Source organism: Chiroxiphia lanceolata, chromosome 7 (genome assembly GCF_009829145.1).
Source record: "Chiroxiphia lanceolata isolate bChiLan1 chromosome 7, bChiLan1.pri, whole genome shotgun sequence".
NCBI classification, from domain to species: Eukaryota; Metazoa; Chordata; class Aves; order Passeriformes; family Pipridae; genus Chiroxiphia; species Chiroxiphia lanceolata.
The window spans coordinates 14,364,384-14,382,631 of NC_045643.1; the positions used below are offsets into that span (position 1 = coordinate 14,364,384).

General features: G+C 36.8%; 1 protein-coding gene across 5 annotated transcripts in view; it reads right to left on the minus strand.

Moving 5' to 3' along the window:
- NBEAL1 (neurobeachin like 1) overlaps nucleotides 1–18,248 on the minus strand; it is an 85,264-nt gene that overhangs the window by 18,058 nt on the left and 48,958 nt on the right. For all 5 annotated transcript variants that reach the window (XR_004358124.1, XM_032693784.1, XM_032693785.1 and 2 more), the window contains 21 exons: nucleotides 17,998–18,156; nucleotides 17,491–17,650; nucleotides 17,142–17,230; nucleotides 15,628–16,203; nucleotides 14,887–15,062; nucleotides 14,382–14,535; nucleotides 12,815–12,943; nucleotides 12,196–12,501; nucleotides 11,936–12,085; nucleotides 10,799–10,956; nucleotides 9,111–9,235; nucleotides 8,166–8,292; nucleotides 6,952–7,100; nucleotides 5,902–6,035; nucleotides 5,067–5,168; nucleotides 3,834–3,929; nucleotides 3,593–3,717; nucleotides 2,341–2,481; nucleotides 2,114–2,244; nucleotides 808–917; nucleotides 113–230 (listed from right to left, as the gene is read on the minus strand). Coding sequence is in view for 4 of the 5 variants with exons in the window: in XM_032693784.1 (XP_032549675.1) it covers nucleotides 113–230; nucleotides 808–917; nucleotides 2,114–2,244; nucleotides 2,341–2,481; nucleotides 3,593–3,717; nucleotides 3,834–3,929; nucleotides 5,067–5,168; nucleotides 5,902–6,035; nucleotides 6,952–7,100; nucleotides 8,166–8,292; nucleotides 9,111–9,235; nucleotides 10,799–10,956; nucleotides 11,936–12,085; nucleotides 12,196–12,501; nucleotides 12,815–12,943; nucleotides 14,382–14,535; nucleotides 14,887–15,062; nucleotides 15,628–16,203; nucleotides 17,142–17,230; nucleotides 17,491–17,650; nucleotides 17,998–18,156 (3,415 nt within the window). In the remaining variant the exon portion in view is untranslated. The remainder of the gene's footprint in view (nucleotides 1–112; nucleotides 231–807; nucleotides 918–2,113; nucleotides 2,245–2,340; nucleotides 2,482–3,592; nucleotides 3,718–3,833; nucleotides 3,930–5,066; nucleotides 5,169–5,901; nucleotides 6,036–6,951; nucleotides 7,101–8,165; nucleotides 8,293–9,110; nucleotides 9,236–10,798; nucleotides 10,957–11,935; nucleotides 12,086–12,195; nucleotides 12,502–12,814; nucleotides 12,944–14,381; nucleotides 14,536–14,886; nucleotides 15,063–15,627; nucleotides 16,204–17,141; nucleotides 17,231–17,490; nucleotides 17,651–17,997; nucleotides 18,157–18,248) is intronic.

An 18,248-nucleotide genomic window follows, 5' to 3' on the forward strand; every position in this document is an offset into this window, starting at 1 on the left:
GTTGCCTTACCATATGCTACTGCATGGTATGTTCACAAATCAAGTGTTTTCTGTCTAATACTGAAAACTCACAGGTCTGATGACAATGACAAGAGAGCATACTGCTTTGTACCTTCATAAGTACAATAATAGAACACATTAAGCGCCTCCACTGCAGCTGGTCCCCTCTGCTTGTAGCCAAAAATCAAATCTATCCATTCATGAAGATGAGCAGAAACATACTCAGATTCCTAGAAGGAAAAGATGCTCTTGTAAGAATAAGAGAAGTACTGCTCTCATCTTGAAGTGTTTACTACTTTCTGCAGAGGAGACTGAACTACTAAACTAAGAGTATTCACACATTAGGTATTTATCGGTATAGGGCAGAAACATATGAATATTCATGTGTTATGGGCAGTAAGTGCCAGGTAAGAGGGAAAATTAATACAGTCATGCAGCAGATCTGGAATATTGAGATGCAGCTATGCAAGGGAAGGTAACTTGTTAGCTTCCCAATACCATACCCAATAATCTTTAAATAGCAAGGGAAGCCTAATCACCTAAAATCACCTCTTTCTGCATTTTATCTCCTAGGGCAGCAAATGCCCAAATGATTAGTGCCTAAAATGCCCAAAAGACTAAATGCTCTTTTGAGGATTTTATCAACATACACAGTGTTTTTAATGGGATGTTGTAATGATACTTTTAATGTCGAATGTGACCACAAGACTAGTTGGAATGTCATCCTAGTCATTTTACATTTAAGCCACAGTAACAATGTGCAAATGTACTTTCTTTACAATTACGGCACATGAAACATCATCTTACCAAAGCCTTCCTGTGTTTATAAATGAAGTCTTCTGGAGAGTGGGCCCATTTCGGCAGAACAACATCATTTACCACCTCTTTTGATATTTGAAGCTGGCCTAAGTTAAAACCTAGTGAATAATTCAGAGAATTTTAAGAGTTACTACAAAACACTTCAAATATCTTGATTTCTCAATAAAGATTAAAACTTGTTCTTTTCTCACTGTAAGGGAAGAACATTGAAAAATTCTTAATGTCAATTTCCAATAATCCTACCACTGACACAAGAGGTTAAGTTCTGCTCCGAATCTTTAAAATTTTAAATGATACAGGATAACAATAATCCACAGCATCTAATGATTCTGAAACTGAAGTCCCACCCATAAAAGTAGCATTAATCTTTTACATACTCATCTGTAAACATTTGCTTTTGCTTTACTAGGATTAAGAGTCCAAAACATTCATAAGAAGAAAGTTACTTATAGGTTTAAATGATTGTAAAATCAAGGCTTTCGGGAAGTCTTAAATCCCAGCAGCTATCATTGAAATAACTCTAAATATTCAAATTACTTGAAAGTGGGACTTGGGTGTTTCCAATTTTTCTAGTTTAGAACTCTAGTAGATTGTACCTAGCAGACTAAACTAGCAGCAGCACAGAGACAAATCCATTTCTAAACGTAAGTAGAGAAACAATTCTCTATACAGTAAGTGTGAATTAAAAATGGCTAGGAGTCTCATGTCAGAATGCAGGATGTTGTCTTTTCAATCAGCATTCTGTATGAGTGAAACAGTCTTTCCCCCCCACCACCTCTTCTTCTGATGGGTGCTGAAACATTACATGGCTCTGGAATCAGCTGACACAATATTGCATTGGAATATAAAAGTAACAAGCAGAAAATATGCTGGTTGCCTAGAACAAATAAAAGACTTCAAATGTTTGAAGATGTCCATACTCTATCACCCAATGAACCCAGTAAAAAGAACACTAATTAATCTCTATTAACTTTTGCTGACTACTTAATCAATATTAACTATTACTACATTTTTCAAACATCCAAATAAGAATCCCTCATACTTTACGTCAGGTAAACAACACTATTCTTAACCATCCTTAAGCCTATATTCTGAATTCTAAACATTTAGGCTACTGCTTAGCACAACTGGTGTCTTCATTAAACAGTCTGAACCCAGAATGATGATTACTATCTACAATCACATCATAAAGTCTAAATAAGTGTTCCATAGCATTCACAAATGGTTTTAACAGTTCTTTTCTGAAGAATACAAGAACAGCTTTCTGTGAGAATATTCTGAGCACTCAGTTTACCATTTTGATTCTCCAGGAACTCTGGAAAGTAGAAGAACTCTGGAATAAGTTCCTTGACATCATTGGGGTTGTCCATGAGTGCCTGCCAGGTAGCAGGAATAGAGTGAAACTGCCTGTCAGCACAGTCAAATCTGTGGATAAGAAAACTCAGGTTAGACTTAGGTCGTTCCCTCTGTAAAATGACAAGGAAGAAATAGAAAGGTGCTGCTTATTTGCCCCCAGCATACCTGCCACTTTGAAGTTGGATATGAAGTGTTGTGAAAGGTTCTACCCGAATGAGGTAATGCATGACACCAGCAGCATTTGAGTAATGTGTCCCATAGTGAAATTTGTCAATCATCCCAAGAGGATCCTCAAAATTCTCATATCTAAAAAAAGAAATCTTTATAAATACAACTGAGCACTACAGTTGATTTACATATGGGTTGTACTTATTGTAGGCAAAGATTCAAAAGAAACAATCACAGCAATCTGTAACAGAAAAATACACTGGGTTCTATCAAACATGGCAATCCCAAGTCTTACTTAGAAAGTCCCTAAGCAAAAGGCTGCTAAATTATAAAAATGTACACCAGAAGAAGCCTTTGCATACCTGTTATATTATTCCCTAGGCATTTGCTATCAGCTGTCAGAAACTAGAAAAAGGGCAGACAGGACTGATTCAGCATGACTTTATACAACAGACCACAAAACCCCACATTACTAAGCTGAGTATTTACTATTGAAGATACTTGTGACAATTTCCTGAAAAACTTTAGAAATGTGTGTGTCACTGTGTCAGGACGCAGAAGAGAGATTTATTTAACACTCGTGCCCATCTCCTTTTCCACTCACAAACTCACTCTACCATGCCACCATCTGGCTGATATATTCCCCAGCATCACAAGGCTAGTAAGAGAAATTATAGTTAATCATACTGCTAAAGAACCAATTATCATTACAGTCAGGATAGAGCCTAATAATTTAAAGAAAATTCTCCATGTTCCAAGTTTTCAGAAGATTTTGGAAGATAGCTGACTGCAATCTGGTATGATACCACACTCAGGACCCACCCTAGCAAAAAAGGAAAGATCACTACATTACACTGGTGTAAGTACCTGTTATTCCTACCCACACAGAACTTACCAAAAGTCATCAAGATACATTTTATTTTAAAGACAATAATCTATGCTTAAAAAAGAGCAGTTTTCAACCTGCTGGGTCATTAAATTTTTTCTACAGCCTTTCAGTTTTTCATCTCCACATCTGAGAAACAATTGAAAATTTATAACAATAAGTTTTGTCCTTTCACTGCCACATAACTCAGTGCCATATAAGATAATCTGAATGCAGCAGAAACACAAATCAACCACCTTTGCAAATGCATCCGTGATGCTATAAAACCAGCTTTAAAATTTTACTGTCGTAACAGTGAATGTGTTAATTAGCCTGCAGGCTCAGAAAAGACAGAGAAATATAACTGAGTCTTCAAACACCTACTTGTCTTTCACAGTCTTTGCATTCTTTTCATTTACCACACCTATGGGTTTGGACAGATCCCTAAAGACTGCAGGATTATTCAGGTCCAGTTCTTCTGAAGTGTAATCTCTTAAAATCCAGGGAAACTACCAAAAAAAAAAAAAAAAAAATCAAGATCAAATTGAGATTAAAACCACAAGTTTCAAACCAGAAAAAAATACATAGCTTTGGCAAAAATTTAAAAATTAACTTTTTAAATTACCACAGGATATTGAGCAAGGTCATTGTAAGTTCGTCCTGCCATCGTGTTCAGCTGAATAAGGTAGTCAAAGTTGGATATTTCTCTATTCACCCATTTCTGAAAAAGATAAAATGGAATTCATTATATCAAAGATACCACTAGTGCCAGTTACATGTCCTGTCAGTATCTATCTGCCAGAGGATAACACTGGCAAGTGAAAGGCACAAGATCAGAAAAATGGTATGAAAGTCCAGATTCAATTTCTCATAATAAAATTTATTTTCCCTGTGATTCAGTGATTGTGCTACCTATATTTCACTGAAAGTAGGTCTCTGATTGATGACAATACTGTTTTCAATACAGGGCAGCAGCCAACTAGGAGCCTCAGAATAAAAAGGGAAATGAAAACCAGAAATGAAAGAAACAAAAAGAAGGCAGGTAAACAAGTACTGAGAAAAAGGGGAACAGAACTCTGAAATCCATTAGAATTCTAAGGTCAAAATTTACTTATAAACTGTTCTCCCATGGGTTAATGGTATGGGAATTTGCAATCTAAGCAAAGGTCCTTGCACCTTTGCTCCATTATTATATTTTAAACCAAGGAACAAACACAGCTGCATTCAGAAGGGCTCAATATTTGTCCATAGTGGAGATGGAGACATTTCATTTTTTCTACTTAAATATATAACATGATAGCTTTTATCATTAGGAAAACAAATAAAACCCAAAGTATTTCCAATATTTTAACATTATTTGTAAAGCTTCCTCCCTCAGAGAACACAATAATTGTGGCATAAAGAGATGGAAGATAAAAATACATTTACTACATCGAAAAATTTATCCATGCTTATGGTAACACAGGCATTTTGACATTTTTCTTTTTTATCAGTTCTCACTTAATCTTCATGTGGGTTTTGTTGAAAGCTCCATCATGAAAAGGTAGCAGGGAAAACTATTTGCACATCTAGTGAAAGAAGTTCCAAAATGTGCACTCAAGATCATAGACTAAAAACAGAAGCAAGTCTGCTACGTGTTTTCCATTCATGTTTGAATGCCCATCAATCACATCAACAGAGCCTGACTCTGTGGATTTAACTGACTGTAAACACAAAACACAACAATTCTAAAAAGATGCATGTGGAAGTTCAGGGGCCAGATGGAGGGTACAAAAGTTGGCAGTTGACATCTAAACTCTGAGGGACTCCTTCAAAAAGCAGAGGAATGCTCTAGACAATTTGTGCTGAAGTCTCGCACCTGCATCAATCCCGAAGCTTTAAAAAGTTCCTGTGGAGATCTGGTCCCAGAAATATTTGGAGAACGCAGTGACAATATTCGACTGTATACTCTATTTCGTACCTGTTAGAAAACAGCATTAATAAAAAGAATATTCTGGAGCTTGAAGCTGACAATTAAGTAACTTATCTGCTAATTAAAATGTGAAATAATCAGGACACAGTTACACTTTCAAACACTTTGACCTCTTGCTACCTACAATGTTTGGACATGCATGGATGTGACATGCTTCACACCTAAACCAAACCACACAACATTTTATAAGAGCTACTCAAATTGACCTACTAGTATGTAACTGACCCTAAGTTCTGATATTTGTCTTAGTCCCCCACACAAAGGATCACTGACATTGCCTGAAGAGGAAAAAAATCCCTTCACTAATCCTAAACCGTGGAATATAGAAACAGCAATAATTTAAAATATTGTGCTAAACCAGAAGGTTTCCTTTCTTTTCTAATTAGTTTGCTCAATATTAATAAAAGGTGGGTTTCAAGACATTTAGATTACCACTAATGTAATTTTAGTTTAATAATTGTTCTGTATGATAACAAGAGAGAGAGGAAAAAGAACAATCTTGTTTCATCCATCTTTGCACAACTAATCAGTTTCTAGATGCCAGATTGAGGTTTTCACAGACTGCAGTCTGGTTTTCCATAATGGTTATATCCAGCAAACCTTTTGCTACTAGTCTTACAGTATTATGAAAGACACCAGACTCAAATTAAATAAAATCAGTGAACTTAAACTTGATCCTTGTGTTAATTACATAAATCCAGGACATTCAGGAAACCCATACCTCCTTATTGAAGTTGAGGAAGTAGTTGGTTTGATCTGTAAGGAAGATCTCCAAAGCTGACCTCCTCAGGTTGTACCGACGCAAATGTATCTCTCGAATTTGAGAAAGGTGCCATTTGAAATCAAAACCTACCCCTAGGAAAAACACTTCTATTATTGACTTGAAATATATATAAAAACCTTTTCATACAGACATAGGGCAGTACCACTTCCAATCACCCCAGAGCTATTCCTAGAAAAGGTAAATTTTATATCTGGCTTGATTAACCATTTTTCTAGGAAAAGACTAACTTCAGCCTGTTGTGCTGAGAGAAAGGAAGCAAGAAATATCTGATGGAGTGTAGAATTTGTTTCTGCTTCCTGATTAAAAACATATTACAAATGTATTCTGTTGACAAATATATTTTGTTGACAAAAGGTATGAACCAAATGCCTTTGCTTTCTTAAACAGGCTCAAACAGAAGCTTTTATGTTCAAATATCCCCAAAGGCTGACATTTTGATATATTGTTTTGGAAAATTTTACTATTATTGGTCAAACATTTCACTTCACTGTTTTCATGCTCAACTGTGTCTAATATATATACATGTATATATGTTCTATATTCTATGTGTATATTCTATTAAAGTTCACTAGATTAATACACATGATTAATGCTTATGTACTGCTACTTTTTAATCAATGCATGAGTGAAACATTATTTGTCAGGGAGAACAGAGAGGTGTCCTTTATGGAGAAAATGAGAGGCAATGACTATTTCTTAGTCAGCAATTTTTTAAAATAAAATTAAAAATAAATTTAAAAATTTACGGAAGCAAATTTTTTTAAAGAAATACTAGGAATAGTGAATCAGTTTAAGAGTTCAGCAAGTACTGTTCCAGGTTCTTGATTCTGAAGGGATTAGCCAGCTCCTGACCATCAAGTGCAATATTAAAGTACAGAAAATCTTGTCTCTACAATTAGTTTGGTACTCACTCTCTAAAGATCAGACTCAGTCTACTAAAAGCAGAATGCTGAACTGCCCTGAAAAGGAGATATTGATCATGCTCACCTTCCTCTTTTTCAATGCTACCATCAAAGAAATAGATGTGCTGTGTAGTGATCTCCAGCCTGCCAGGTATCACATCAATTACTGTAACGAGTTCACAGTCTTCAGACAATATTAGCTTTTCTTTCTGACTTTCCTCATCCTTGTCATCCCTGCAAAAATACCACAAAGTGTTACAGGGGTGTACAGAGTATACACTTGTTTAGGTACTTGGTAAGAGTACAGTTCAGAAAAGAATCAAATTTGAATGGCATTAAAAGTACAGCATAAATGATTAGATAAAGCTACTTTCATCAGTAGTCTTGGGTGCTTCAGACCAGACCACACACATTTCATGGCGTCACTTCAGGTTTAATATTTCAGCCTCAGGCACAATGGACTTAAATGTCTTTGAAGTATGAAAATGTCAGGCTGCATTTCCCTTTTTAGTTGCTAGGTGCCTAAATTCTCTGGCCCAGAGCACAGCTGAGTTCTAGTTCACATGTCTAAAGCTATTTCCCGAGTTATTTTGCTACAGTCTATAGAAAGCATTTAAGTACAAGAAGATGCATCAGTATCACTGAAAGAGCCACATCTCTACTGGACTTCGACAGCACAGACACACAGAGAGGCATGCTCAACATCACATGTCCAGATACTGAAAAAAAGTATTTGCTATCCTCCCTCAAGCCCCCCTTTCCTCCCTACTCCTTTTTTCTTACAGTTACACAAGTGACATGAAGGAAACACAGCAGGCCTTCTCCCTGGAGTGCTCAAATTCAAGGTACTCTAGCAGATTACTGCCAACTGAGCAAACTTTCACACTATGCAACTGATGACTTAGTGAATGGCCACAGCAACCATGGACAAGAGCCAGTTCAAATCTGGTCCATGCCCTTATAGGGCAGATTGCCTCTTGAGAATTACAGCCAATGCACACAGAAAAGCCTCAGCAATTCTGGAGCTTCAGCCTCAGACCAACTGTGAGCAGTAAATCACCAATGGATCCTCACAAACCTATGCTCTGCCTTCTTTTCCCTGAGGCTTTTCATGTCCCATTGTTGACAATGATAAATCCAACAAACTTTTCTGCTGATCAAAACTGCCCTGGACTGGATTGTTAAGGCCAGACAAAGAAAGAGGGAAGCTCTGTACACTAATCAATTCCCAAACTTCTTTCTTGATACTTATCCCTACCACAGAAACAAATTTCAACCATTCTATTCTGCTCTACTTACAAATTGGAACTGGCTGCTGTGTCTTCATCTGGTAGTTCAAGAACATCATCTTCCAAGTCACTCACTTTGACCTGCTTCACCACTTCCAGAAGCAGAGACTCACTAGAGGGCTGTGTCTGGTGCACACCTATCATAAATAGACATTACAGCTCAGAACATTTTTTGTTACAATACTTTTGGAAATTTAAACTACTAAGTGTGTCTTCTATGGTTGAATGTTGGTTTTAACCAAGTAAGAAGCAACTAGACTTCTTAAATATTTTTGGGGTTATGCAGAACACTAAAAATAGTCCTTGAAATACGCTGAAATACATATTGACCTGTAAAAGTAGAAAAGGAAGACAAACACCTAAGAAAAATTTAATATGAATTCTGATGGGGACATTTCCAAGAAAATATATTACAATGTTCTTTCAGACACTGTTAAAGCACGCAGATTTAATGGAAATAACACTGCATATATTTTTTGCTTATGTGTTTTTTTTTGTTTCGCTTGAGCCTTGATATCCAATGCACCCAACTTCAGAGTTACACCACTTTGGCATATTTCTGAAACAGCTTCATATCCACACATTTTAATCATAAACACTAAAAGGTTTTGAACAAATGTTGCCTGCTTACTCTGGTCTGATTGCTTCTTTTTCTTGAAAAAAATCATCTTATGCAAGAAAGCTTTGTGACTGCTTATTTTAAAACAAAGGAGTTATTTTCTTTTGTTATTGCACAATAAAAACATACTTCAATGAAAAAGGAGAAACTAATTCTAATCAGTAGGAAGATGCTGTTTCAGGTCAAAACAGTACTATTATATTATAGGTATTACTAAAGATGAAATATAGAAAAATCAAGACTTAATTATCTAGCATAAACTTCTTGTTAAATACAAAGAGGAAAGTGTGTATCTTTCTTTGGTAAAGACAAAGGAAATAGCAAATACAACTTTACCTAAATTATCTCTCAGGTCACTAGCATCCTGATGAGAGTTGAAGTTGTAATTCTGCACTAGTTTTAGTCTCATACGTGAAAAGTTTTCCACGTTTGAAAGTTTCCAGTGAACAGGACGCTGTTTCCTAGGAAAACAGGAATATTCATAGAAACAGTTTAAAGAAAGCAAAGACTTAAATATATGAACTGATTACAAAAGAACATATTTAGAAGAATATTGGTCATCCACTTCAACACTGTAAAACATATACAATTAAAATGCAGTTTATTGCTTTTATTTTCTATTGCAGCTCCAATCATCAATCTTTACTTTGCAAACAGCATTTATTTTCACAGATTCAACAAAGTGTGAAGAGGTGTTCAAATCATCTAGTCCAACCATCAACCTGTCACCACCATAATCATCCCTAAACTATATCCCCAAGTGCCACATCCAGATGCCTCTTCAACACTTTCAGAATGAAGTGTGACATTGGTGAGTCACTATGGTGACTTCACCACTTCCCTGGGCAAAGTCTAACCACTCTTTCAGTGAAAAATTTTTTTCTAATATCTAATCTGACCCTTCCCTGACACAACTTGCGGCCATTTTCTCTTGTCCTGACACTTGAGACACGGTAGAAGAGGCCGATCCACATCTCAACTACAACCTCCTTTCAGGGAGTTCTAGAGAGCATTGAGGTCCCCCTCAGCCTCCTCCAGGCTAAACACGCTCAGCTCACTCAGCTGCTTCTCATAAGACATGTTTTCTAGACCCTTCATCAACATCATTGCTTTTCTTTGGACCACACTGCAGCGCCTCAATGTCCTTTTTGAAGTAAGGGGCCCAGAACTGGACACAGCACTGAAGGTGTCACCTCACCAGTGCCGAGTACAGGGGGACAATCACTTCCCTAGTCCTGCTGGCCACTCTATTGCTGATACAGGTCAGGATGCCGCTGGCCTTGGCCACCTGGGCACACTGCTGGCTCACGTTCAGTTGACTGTTGACCAGCACCCCCAAGTCCCTTTCTGCTGAGCAGCTCTCAAGCCACTCTTGCCCCAGGCCTGTGGTGCTGCCTGGGGTTGCTGTGACCCAAGGGCAGGACCTGGCATCTCGCCTTTTTGAACCTCATGCAGTTGTCCTCAGCTCATTGATCCAGCCTACCCAGAGCCCTTCGCAGAGTCTTCCTTTCCTCCAGCAGATCGACACTCCCACTTAACTTGGTGTCATCTGCGACCTCACCGAGGGAGCAGTCAAACCCTTTGTCCAAATCATTGATAAAGATGTTAAACAGGACCAGTCCTGTTTAACAGTATTTTCTACTGAAATACATCATATTGTTTGCAGTTTCAGCTAATGACTCAAAAAAACCCCAAAACATCTTTATCCAGAACTTGCCCAAAATCTAAGACATGCAAAATGTACTCTTAAATTGAAATTACTTTCATGCATTAAAAACTCAAAAGTTTTCATTTGCCACTTGGCAAGAAAATCTAGTATCCAGGTAACCAGCTCAGCATAACACTTCAGACTTTGCATTTTGATAATTAAATGCAGAAAACATTATAAAAGATCCATTCAGTATTCACTTCACATCTCAAGAGGGGTTATCATACTCAATTTGACCTGGTTCTAACTATGTGAAACAGTCATGTGAGCAAATTCCTTGTAAGCATCACATACAGTGTAAGAACTTCACTCTTACCTTTCAGACCAAGGACCACGTTCAGAGAACAAGTAAAGCTGGGCTGCTCTCCACTGCCTCAGAGTAGCTGTGTGGTGACTACTAAGTTGCTTTAGCATGCTGTTGTACCGCAGATTTTCCTGTCGAGCCTTTCTGCTGAATGGTTCCACAAAGTGCTCCTGAAAGACCATTAAAAATAAATCTAGCACTGAAGTAACTCTGACCTTTGAAAACACAGGCTTGTGTCTTCGAAGAACTCTCATAAAATAAGAAGAAACAAAAAAAGTTTAGCAGTAAAAAATTATGAAATTTTAAATTAATGCTTAGGAGAGAAATTTTAAAAAGCTTAGTACTAGAAGAAATAGTGCTAGACTTTGATTTAAAGATGTGAAGAAAGCATTATCAATGTTGAATCCATAGGAAAGTAATTTTCATTGTCAGAAAAGTGGTCAGTACCGGAAATCCTACTGTAATAGATAGGACTTTTCTTTAAATTCTAATTTCTAGGATGTGACTCACACTGTATTTTTCCTTTATCTAGCTGAATAAAACAGACCTATTACAAGCTCCCTTATTAAGGAAAAAAAAAAGGGAAAACAAGAGAAATCTAACTTTACTATAATATTTCCTGTAATTACCAGTTAATTCTAATGCTGAAACTGAGTCTGGACCTTATATGAAAAGGTCAGATTAGAAGCAATTTTTCCACACGTTAAATAGGAACTGTTCACTGTTTTAAATGTTTTAATTGCATTGAAATAGGGTTAAGGGGAAAAAAAAAAAAAAAAAAAATCAAACAACTGATAGCTCATAATGGAGAACAGGTTTCAGAAATTCAAAACACAAATCAAAGTAAAAGAAGATGCAGCAGATAGCAGAGCATAATTCTAGGTTGCTGTACTATGAGAAAGGCCTACTGCACTGAAATAACCTTAACAGATAAGACTCTTAAATAGAGAGTATAATTAAAAAGCATATCCTAGAAGTGTATATAGTCACATTTCTCACAAAATCTTAGAACAATTAACCTGTTCACAGTCACTTGAATTGGATCATCCCAGAATTCATTTTATCCATCTTTTAGAAGTCAACTCTCGAGACAGTTCTTCTAAAGAGAACTAACTTCTAAGAGAACCTTGCACTCACTCAAAACCTTACCTGAAATTTAAGCTTACTTTCTCCTCTTTCCCGGTCTCGCTTGTGCATGTTCACCATAAATGCTTCATAACAAACTTTCCAATAAAGTGCCATCTGCTCATTATCATGTCTGAATGAGTTCTCTTCATACTGCTTCATATTTGGAATAATCTGGTTCCACCAAAGCAAAACAAAAAGCACACCACAATTTCTGAATTGGTTCCTCTGCTTTCGTGGTTAAAAAGAGGGGGGAAATGATAAAAAAAGAATCTACTACTTACATATTTGTCAATATAAACTTGCCACTCATCAGAGCTGCAGTATTCTTGAAAGTCCTCAAAGAAAGAAGGGCTGCCATTGGTAGGAGGCAATGAAGGGAGATGCAGGTTCATGAAAAGAAGTTCATAAATCTTGGATACCAGTGTCCGAACAAGAGGAATCAAAAATGAGTAAGTTTCTGTCTTCTCTTCAATTGATCTACTCAAAATGCCTTCCAGTTTCCCCAGGAGGTAGCATGCTTCAGGTTGGCTCTCAATTACTTTGGTCTGCAGGAGGGTGTTTAGTTTGGCTGCTGCCATAGCACAGACCTACAAAAACAAACAGCCAAAACTGAATGCAATCCTCGAAATAGCAATTTTCAATACCTATCTTTTTACTGCCACTAGTGCTTACATAGTTCCAACTTCAAACAGCTTGCCCTCTACTTCTTTGTCATGCTTCAGAGGTGCACAATGACAGGACTGTAAACTTTCAAGTGGTAAGAAACAGTAAAATATCTTCCTTATAGAAGGATAAAGGACTGCTGCCAGTCTCCCCACTGGTATGAGCAGCTCTCCCCACAACAGTTACATCAAACACGCCCTTAAAACTCAGTACTACTTACAGGAATTTGGAACAAACCTGTAAGTTATCTTGTGCAATGAATCCAAGGAGCAACTGGACTTGGACCTGTGAAAGCCTAATTGCTTCTAGGCCAGCAGAGTACCAGACTGACAGGCTATCCATGAGAGTTACTAGTTCTTCCAAGAGCTATTGCAAAAACAGAAGATTTGTATAAAATTAAAATAAATAAAATACGCTGTAATAAAAAAAAACAATAACTCCAGTTGGAGACACAGTAATTTCAAAGACCTGAAGAAAAGCCTGTGTTCCCACTTCCAACTTAACCAAACCCAGAAAATTATCATAGAACACTGCAGTTAAACCAGTAATTTCAAGAAATTGCTGACTACAAAATTCCATCTAGTTCAGTATGTTAACTCTAGTCTCCCCTGAATAAAGCCCAAATCAGCATATAGTATGTACGCTTACTGTTTTTCCTATAATTTAATTCCAGTAAATGACATTTCCTCAGAAAAGTTATAGACTCCACTCTAGGAGGTACTCCTTTCTGTCAGAATTTGGACACCAGGAGTGATACAAACTTTGTGAAAGGAAGTTATTCACAAGACAAATGGCAGATTTCACTATCCAGGCATGTTTGCTTAAAACTAATGCATGCTGATACATTCTCTAATAAATTACTCAAATGTAAAATCATTCTGACTGAAAGTTATCCTGCTTAGGATACTAAGGTGCTTTAAATTCTCCATCCAGAGACAGTGGAAAATAATTTATGAAAGTACTGTAATTTTCAATTCAGAGTTGGCAAGAAGCACAACTCTCATTACTCCAAAGTTCAGATCTCATTTCTAATGAGGTTTCACAACAGAAGGTAAAGCTTTTACCAAGAAGAGACTTTTTTAAAATTAGCAATTTGAAGCTTTAAGATTAAGCTATGTGTACTCATAAGCAGGTATTTTGGAGAACAGCTTAGGAATTACTGTGTTGATGACTAACATTATACCTTTTTTTTTCCCCACAAAAAAGTAGCGTTAAAAAGCATTTTTGTGAGGATTTATCATGATATAATGACACTTTCCATACAGCATCTCTCCCCTTTTGCATAGAAAAATGGAAAAGCAATGACAACGCAGACTGGAGAAGAAGCAAGACCAGTGCCAGAAACTACATAAATGCTGAGACAAATTATGGGTGTTGAAAGTTCAACATAGGTCAAACCCCAGAAGTGACATTTCTCAGCCTGTAGCTGAGAGCAGAGTTTTGGCTGGTCTTTTATTCAGGATTCACGATGAGCATGGTGCAAAATTGTGCTTAGGCTACAACTGATATTATTTCCTTAGCTTCTACATTTTCCAAGTATTTCTCCAGTCTGTGAGACCTGAATTTTCAGTAAAGAGTACCACTTACAGGCCTATTTAATTTGAAAAGTTAAGCATATTCCCTGTGGTAAGCATTCACACTCTTTTACTCATTATGGGGTACTCCATTCCATGATAAATCTTTACTCTATAATGTCTATGATTTAAAAACATATGACTAGAAGGGATGACAGTATCCAAGCTGGCAATTTTTTTCCTTCCTATTTCAGCCTATATATGGTACACCCATTATTCAGTTCCTGTACCTTTTCTGTCCATAAACTTGAATTAATTAGTCCTTCTGCCTGCAGGAAATCTTGTACAATTAGCAAGAGCTTGAAGGCATTTTCAGCATGTGTAGGGAGAGCTTTTGAATCTCTGTTATCAGTGACTGACCATTCTAACATCTTCTCCAGCAAGCTGCAAAGAAAACAAAATCCAAAAGTAAGTATTACATGTTCTAAGTGTAAGTGGCTTTTAAAAAATCCAATTAAGTATTTAATTGAATCTCTTAGTCTGCAGTGACATAACTGCCACCTTCTTGATAAGCCAATGAGGCAAAAGAGATTGAGAGGCTCATGAAAACAGCGATACAGTTTTAAAACCTTATGGCCACACGACACTACTAAACAGGTAGTGGAATATACTTCTGACAGTATGTGAAGAGAGAACAGAGAAAAGTACATCTCATTAGGAAACACCCACCCCTTCCCAGCTTCACTCATGTCCCTTCATCTGTTTATCCTTAAAAGGGATGGACAGTACACTCACCTGAGTTTTATTTCATCAGAAGGTCGCAGCAACTCATTAGACATCCCCAGTTTGGTCAGTGCAGAGAACACCTGTCCTCTCTCGATCCAAGCATCATCATCAGATTTTTCAACACCTTTCCACATTATACACAGTAAGATGTCTGTAAGTAACTGTATCAGCTCATTATCACTCCCCTGCAAAAGAAGAGAAATATTTAAAGCCCTTGTAGTGTAGAAAACCTTCAAAACGTTTCTTGCTCATCACAGTCCCTGTGCTTGCACGTTTAAACGTTTTTTAAAACTCTGTAGTCTAAAGTCTAATTGCTAAATTTGTGAAAACACAAATATAAAAGACTGTGGCTTGCTTGTATGTTGTAATACATACTGCCTTTAGCAACCCTTGATTTTTTCACAGCAAGTCTGCCCCATGCCTCCTCTGGAAGATAAAGGATGTTTAAATATAAAAGGCAGGGAGGCAGTTGGCAGTTTTTTGTTTGTAGTTTCTTGTGTTTGGGGCAGAGGGTGTTGGTTTTATTTTTTGTTTAACATCAAAGTTATCCCAACCAGACAATCAAAAAAGACACATCACAAAAGGAAGTATCCCTACTCACTATAAAAAAGTCATATTGTTCGCTTTTCTGTTGGAAGATGAGAGTCCAAAAAAAAAAAAGGATAATAATTATTCATTAGAGAGATTAAAAAAATAAAGAGAAATTGCCAACAGTTGGAGAAATTAGCCACATAGGGAGGAATTACTTACTCCTTGGTTTTCAAATAAAGAAAGATCAGCTGGGAAGCCCATATCATTCATAACACCCAACTCTTTGTCAGGCTGCCCAGAGAACGGTTTTGTGCTCTCTGTAGGTGATGGTGTGCTGGGCTGGCTATCTGTCATCTGGTTCCCAACATCAGCCAGTTCATAAGAGTCAACACTGGAGAGATCTAAACTCAAATGTGAAGGATTGCTGTGCCACAATTCTTCTCGGTCCTCCGAACTAAAAGACATCTCTGCTGTGGATGCATCTTCCAGTGGCATAACAGAGAAATGAGCAGGGACATCCAGAGATTTGTTGTCTTCTAAACTCCACTGATCAAACAGACCATTAACAAAACTGCTGGCTTTTTCTCCCTCTGTCTTATAAGGCTGATGTTTCTGAAGCTCTTCAGCAGGAGGCTTTTTTTCCTCTTCCCTGAAGAAATCAGTCCTGTTCTCTTTAAAGCCAGTTCGGACCTCTGAGTTTTCTTTCTGGAATAGTCTAACCAAAGTGTCCTGCCAGCCCAGCTGCTGAGAAATCTGTTGTGCTGCATCCACTTGGGTGTGCAAAAGGTGCAAAATCTAAGGATAGAAGATATCACATACCTACACATTAATTTTAGCTTGTAACTGCATTCATCTAGCTTTTCAATTACATATTTTATAATCTTACAACTTTTTGGCTTTTTTTAAAACCTTGTAACAATTGGTTAATAATAATCAAACAAGCCACAAAATAATTTTTTTCTCATTTTTTGGAAAAAAAAAAGAAAAAAATTCTCAGGAATAAGGGAGAAAAGAAGTTATCAAAGCATATTGCTAAGTCCTCATATTTGTCCTGCAACAATTCTTGCAAAAGGCAGTTATCACAATAAATAATCCTATTCAGCCACTAGTCTACAAAAAGATAAAACTGAAATAGTATATATGCTTGATTATTAAATAGACACAATTAAGAAAACCACAGTATTAATATCTGATAGTGTACATTATAGTTTCACTTTTTTCACTTTGCAAAACCTTAGTAGACAATACAGTGCCTCACAGCTATATTCAATACTACTAATTCCAGTGATACAAGCCAGAGAGAGCTCAATTCAGGAAAAAGTCACTGCTTCTTCTCCATCTCTTCCCTGCATCTACAACTACTTTTTTGATCTGTAGTATGCTCCATCAAAATAACATATTAAGAATATAAACCAAACTTTGATCATGGTGTTAAGCACCCTTTGAGAAAACTCAGTAATTCAAGGAGCCTACTACCTCAAACCTGTAGCAAATACAAGCTATTTGCAAATCATGATAGAGGCATCGCTTTTTGTTTTGGTCTTTAAAAGGACTTGAATGTAAAAAATTCAACAGAAAGTGACAGATGGGCTTAGTTTTTAACATGAATCATTGCTACAGAAAACAGTAGCAACAAATACCACCACTGTGTTTTAAAGAAATAATTTAGCTATCACACTGTGCAGTTTATGGGCTTAAAGGAAAATATTCCAGTCCTAAAGAAGACAACTAACCTTTCTACAGATAACCACTCTCACGTTTATATCTGATCTATGAGCCAGATGCACTACAGCTATAAGATCTTTATAATTCACAGTAGGATCTGTAGGAGAGAAAGAAAAAAATAACATAAGCAATATCACACAAGAGAAAGTAACAGTTAAATATTAAAAACTGCCTTTCAAGTCATGTCTAGATCCACAGACAGTAAAAGGAACAAACTTCAAGAAAACAAGAAAACATTAGCTGGGACTAACGGGAACTTTGAGTAGAACAGCTCTGGTTTTCCTGAACAAAAAACAGGTATATTTGCCTCTAAGTACCAAGAGCATACTGATGTTAGACATAACACTTGCCAATTACCTGCATAAAGAACTTGGTTAAGAAGGTTTTTAATAAGGGAAACAGGAACTGGTGATTCATTCAGAAGCAACCCCAGTCCAGAGTATCCCACTTCTCTGAGTCTCATACGGTGCTTACTACGTTCATAAACTTTGGTACATTTCAGCATCTCTTCCACAATCTGTGAGAAAAAATAGACACAAATGCAAAACAAACACAAAGAAACATCCAGACCTCTTAAAGCTGTGTGTGATACAATACACTGGTCCACAGTTTTTCAAGTTTATTTTGTAGGCTAACTCAAGTAACATGGACTCTCTTTATTTTTTAATAGATCTCAATACTTTACTTCAAGAGAACACTAATTCCTTTGTGACAATACCATCTAGCTAACATAAGAGATAAGAAAAAACTTAACTTGGATGATTAGTACCTTTGTAATTACATCCATTTCTGCAGTCAGACCATTGAAAAATACAAATTTATGTTCAACTGATTAATTTAAGAACGTAACATTCAATTCATTACCTTGAACACAAGCTCTCTAAGCCTGTCAGAGTATCTTTGATGCAATAACAGAGCATAAAGAATATCAGCATTCCCTGGTTCAAAAAGCAATAAAAAAAGCTGGTCTGGAGTTGGACTGGAATGAAGTAGGCTGAAGAGAACATCCAAAATTCCACAGAGCTACAAAATGAAGACAACTAAATTAATCCACAGTTCATTCAGACTTCATGCTCTGTCTTAGGAAAATTTTCTTGGCTTTTAAGTTTTACCTT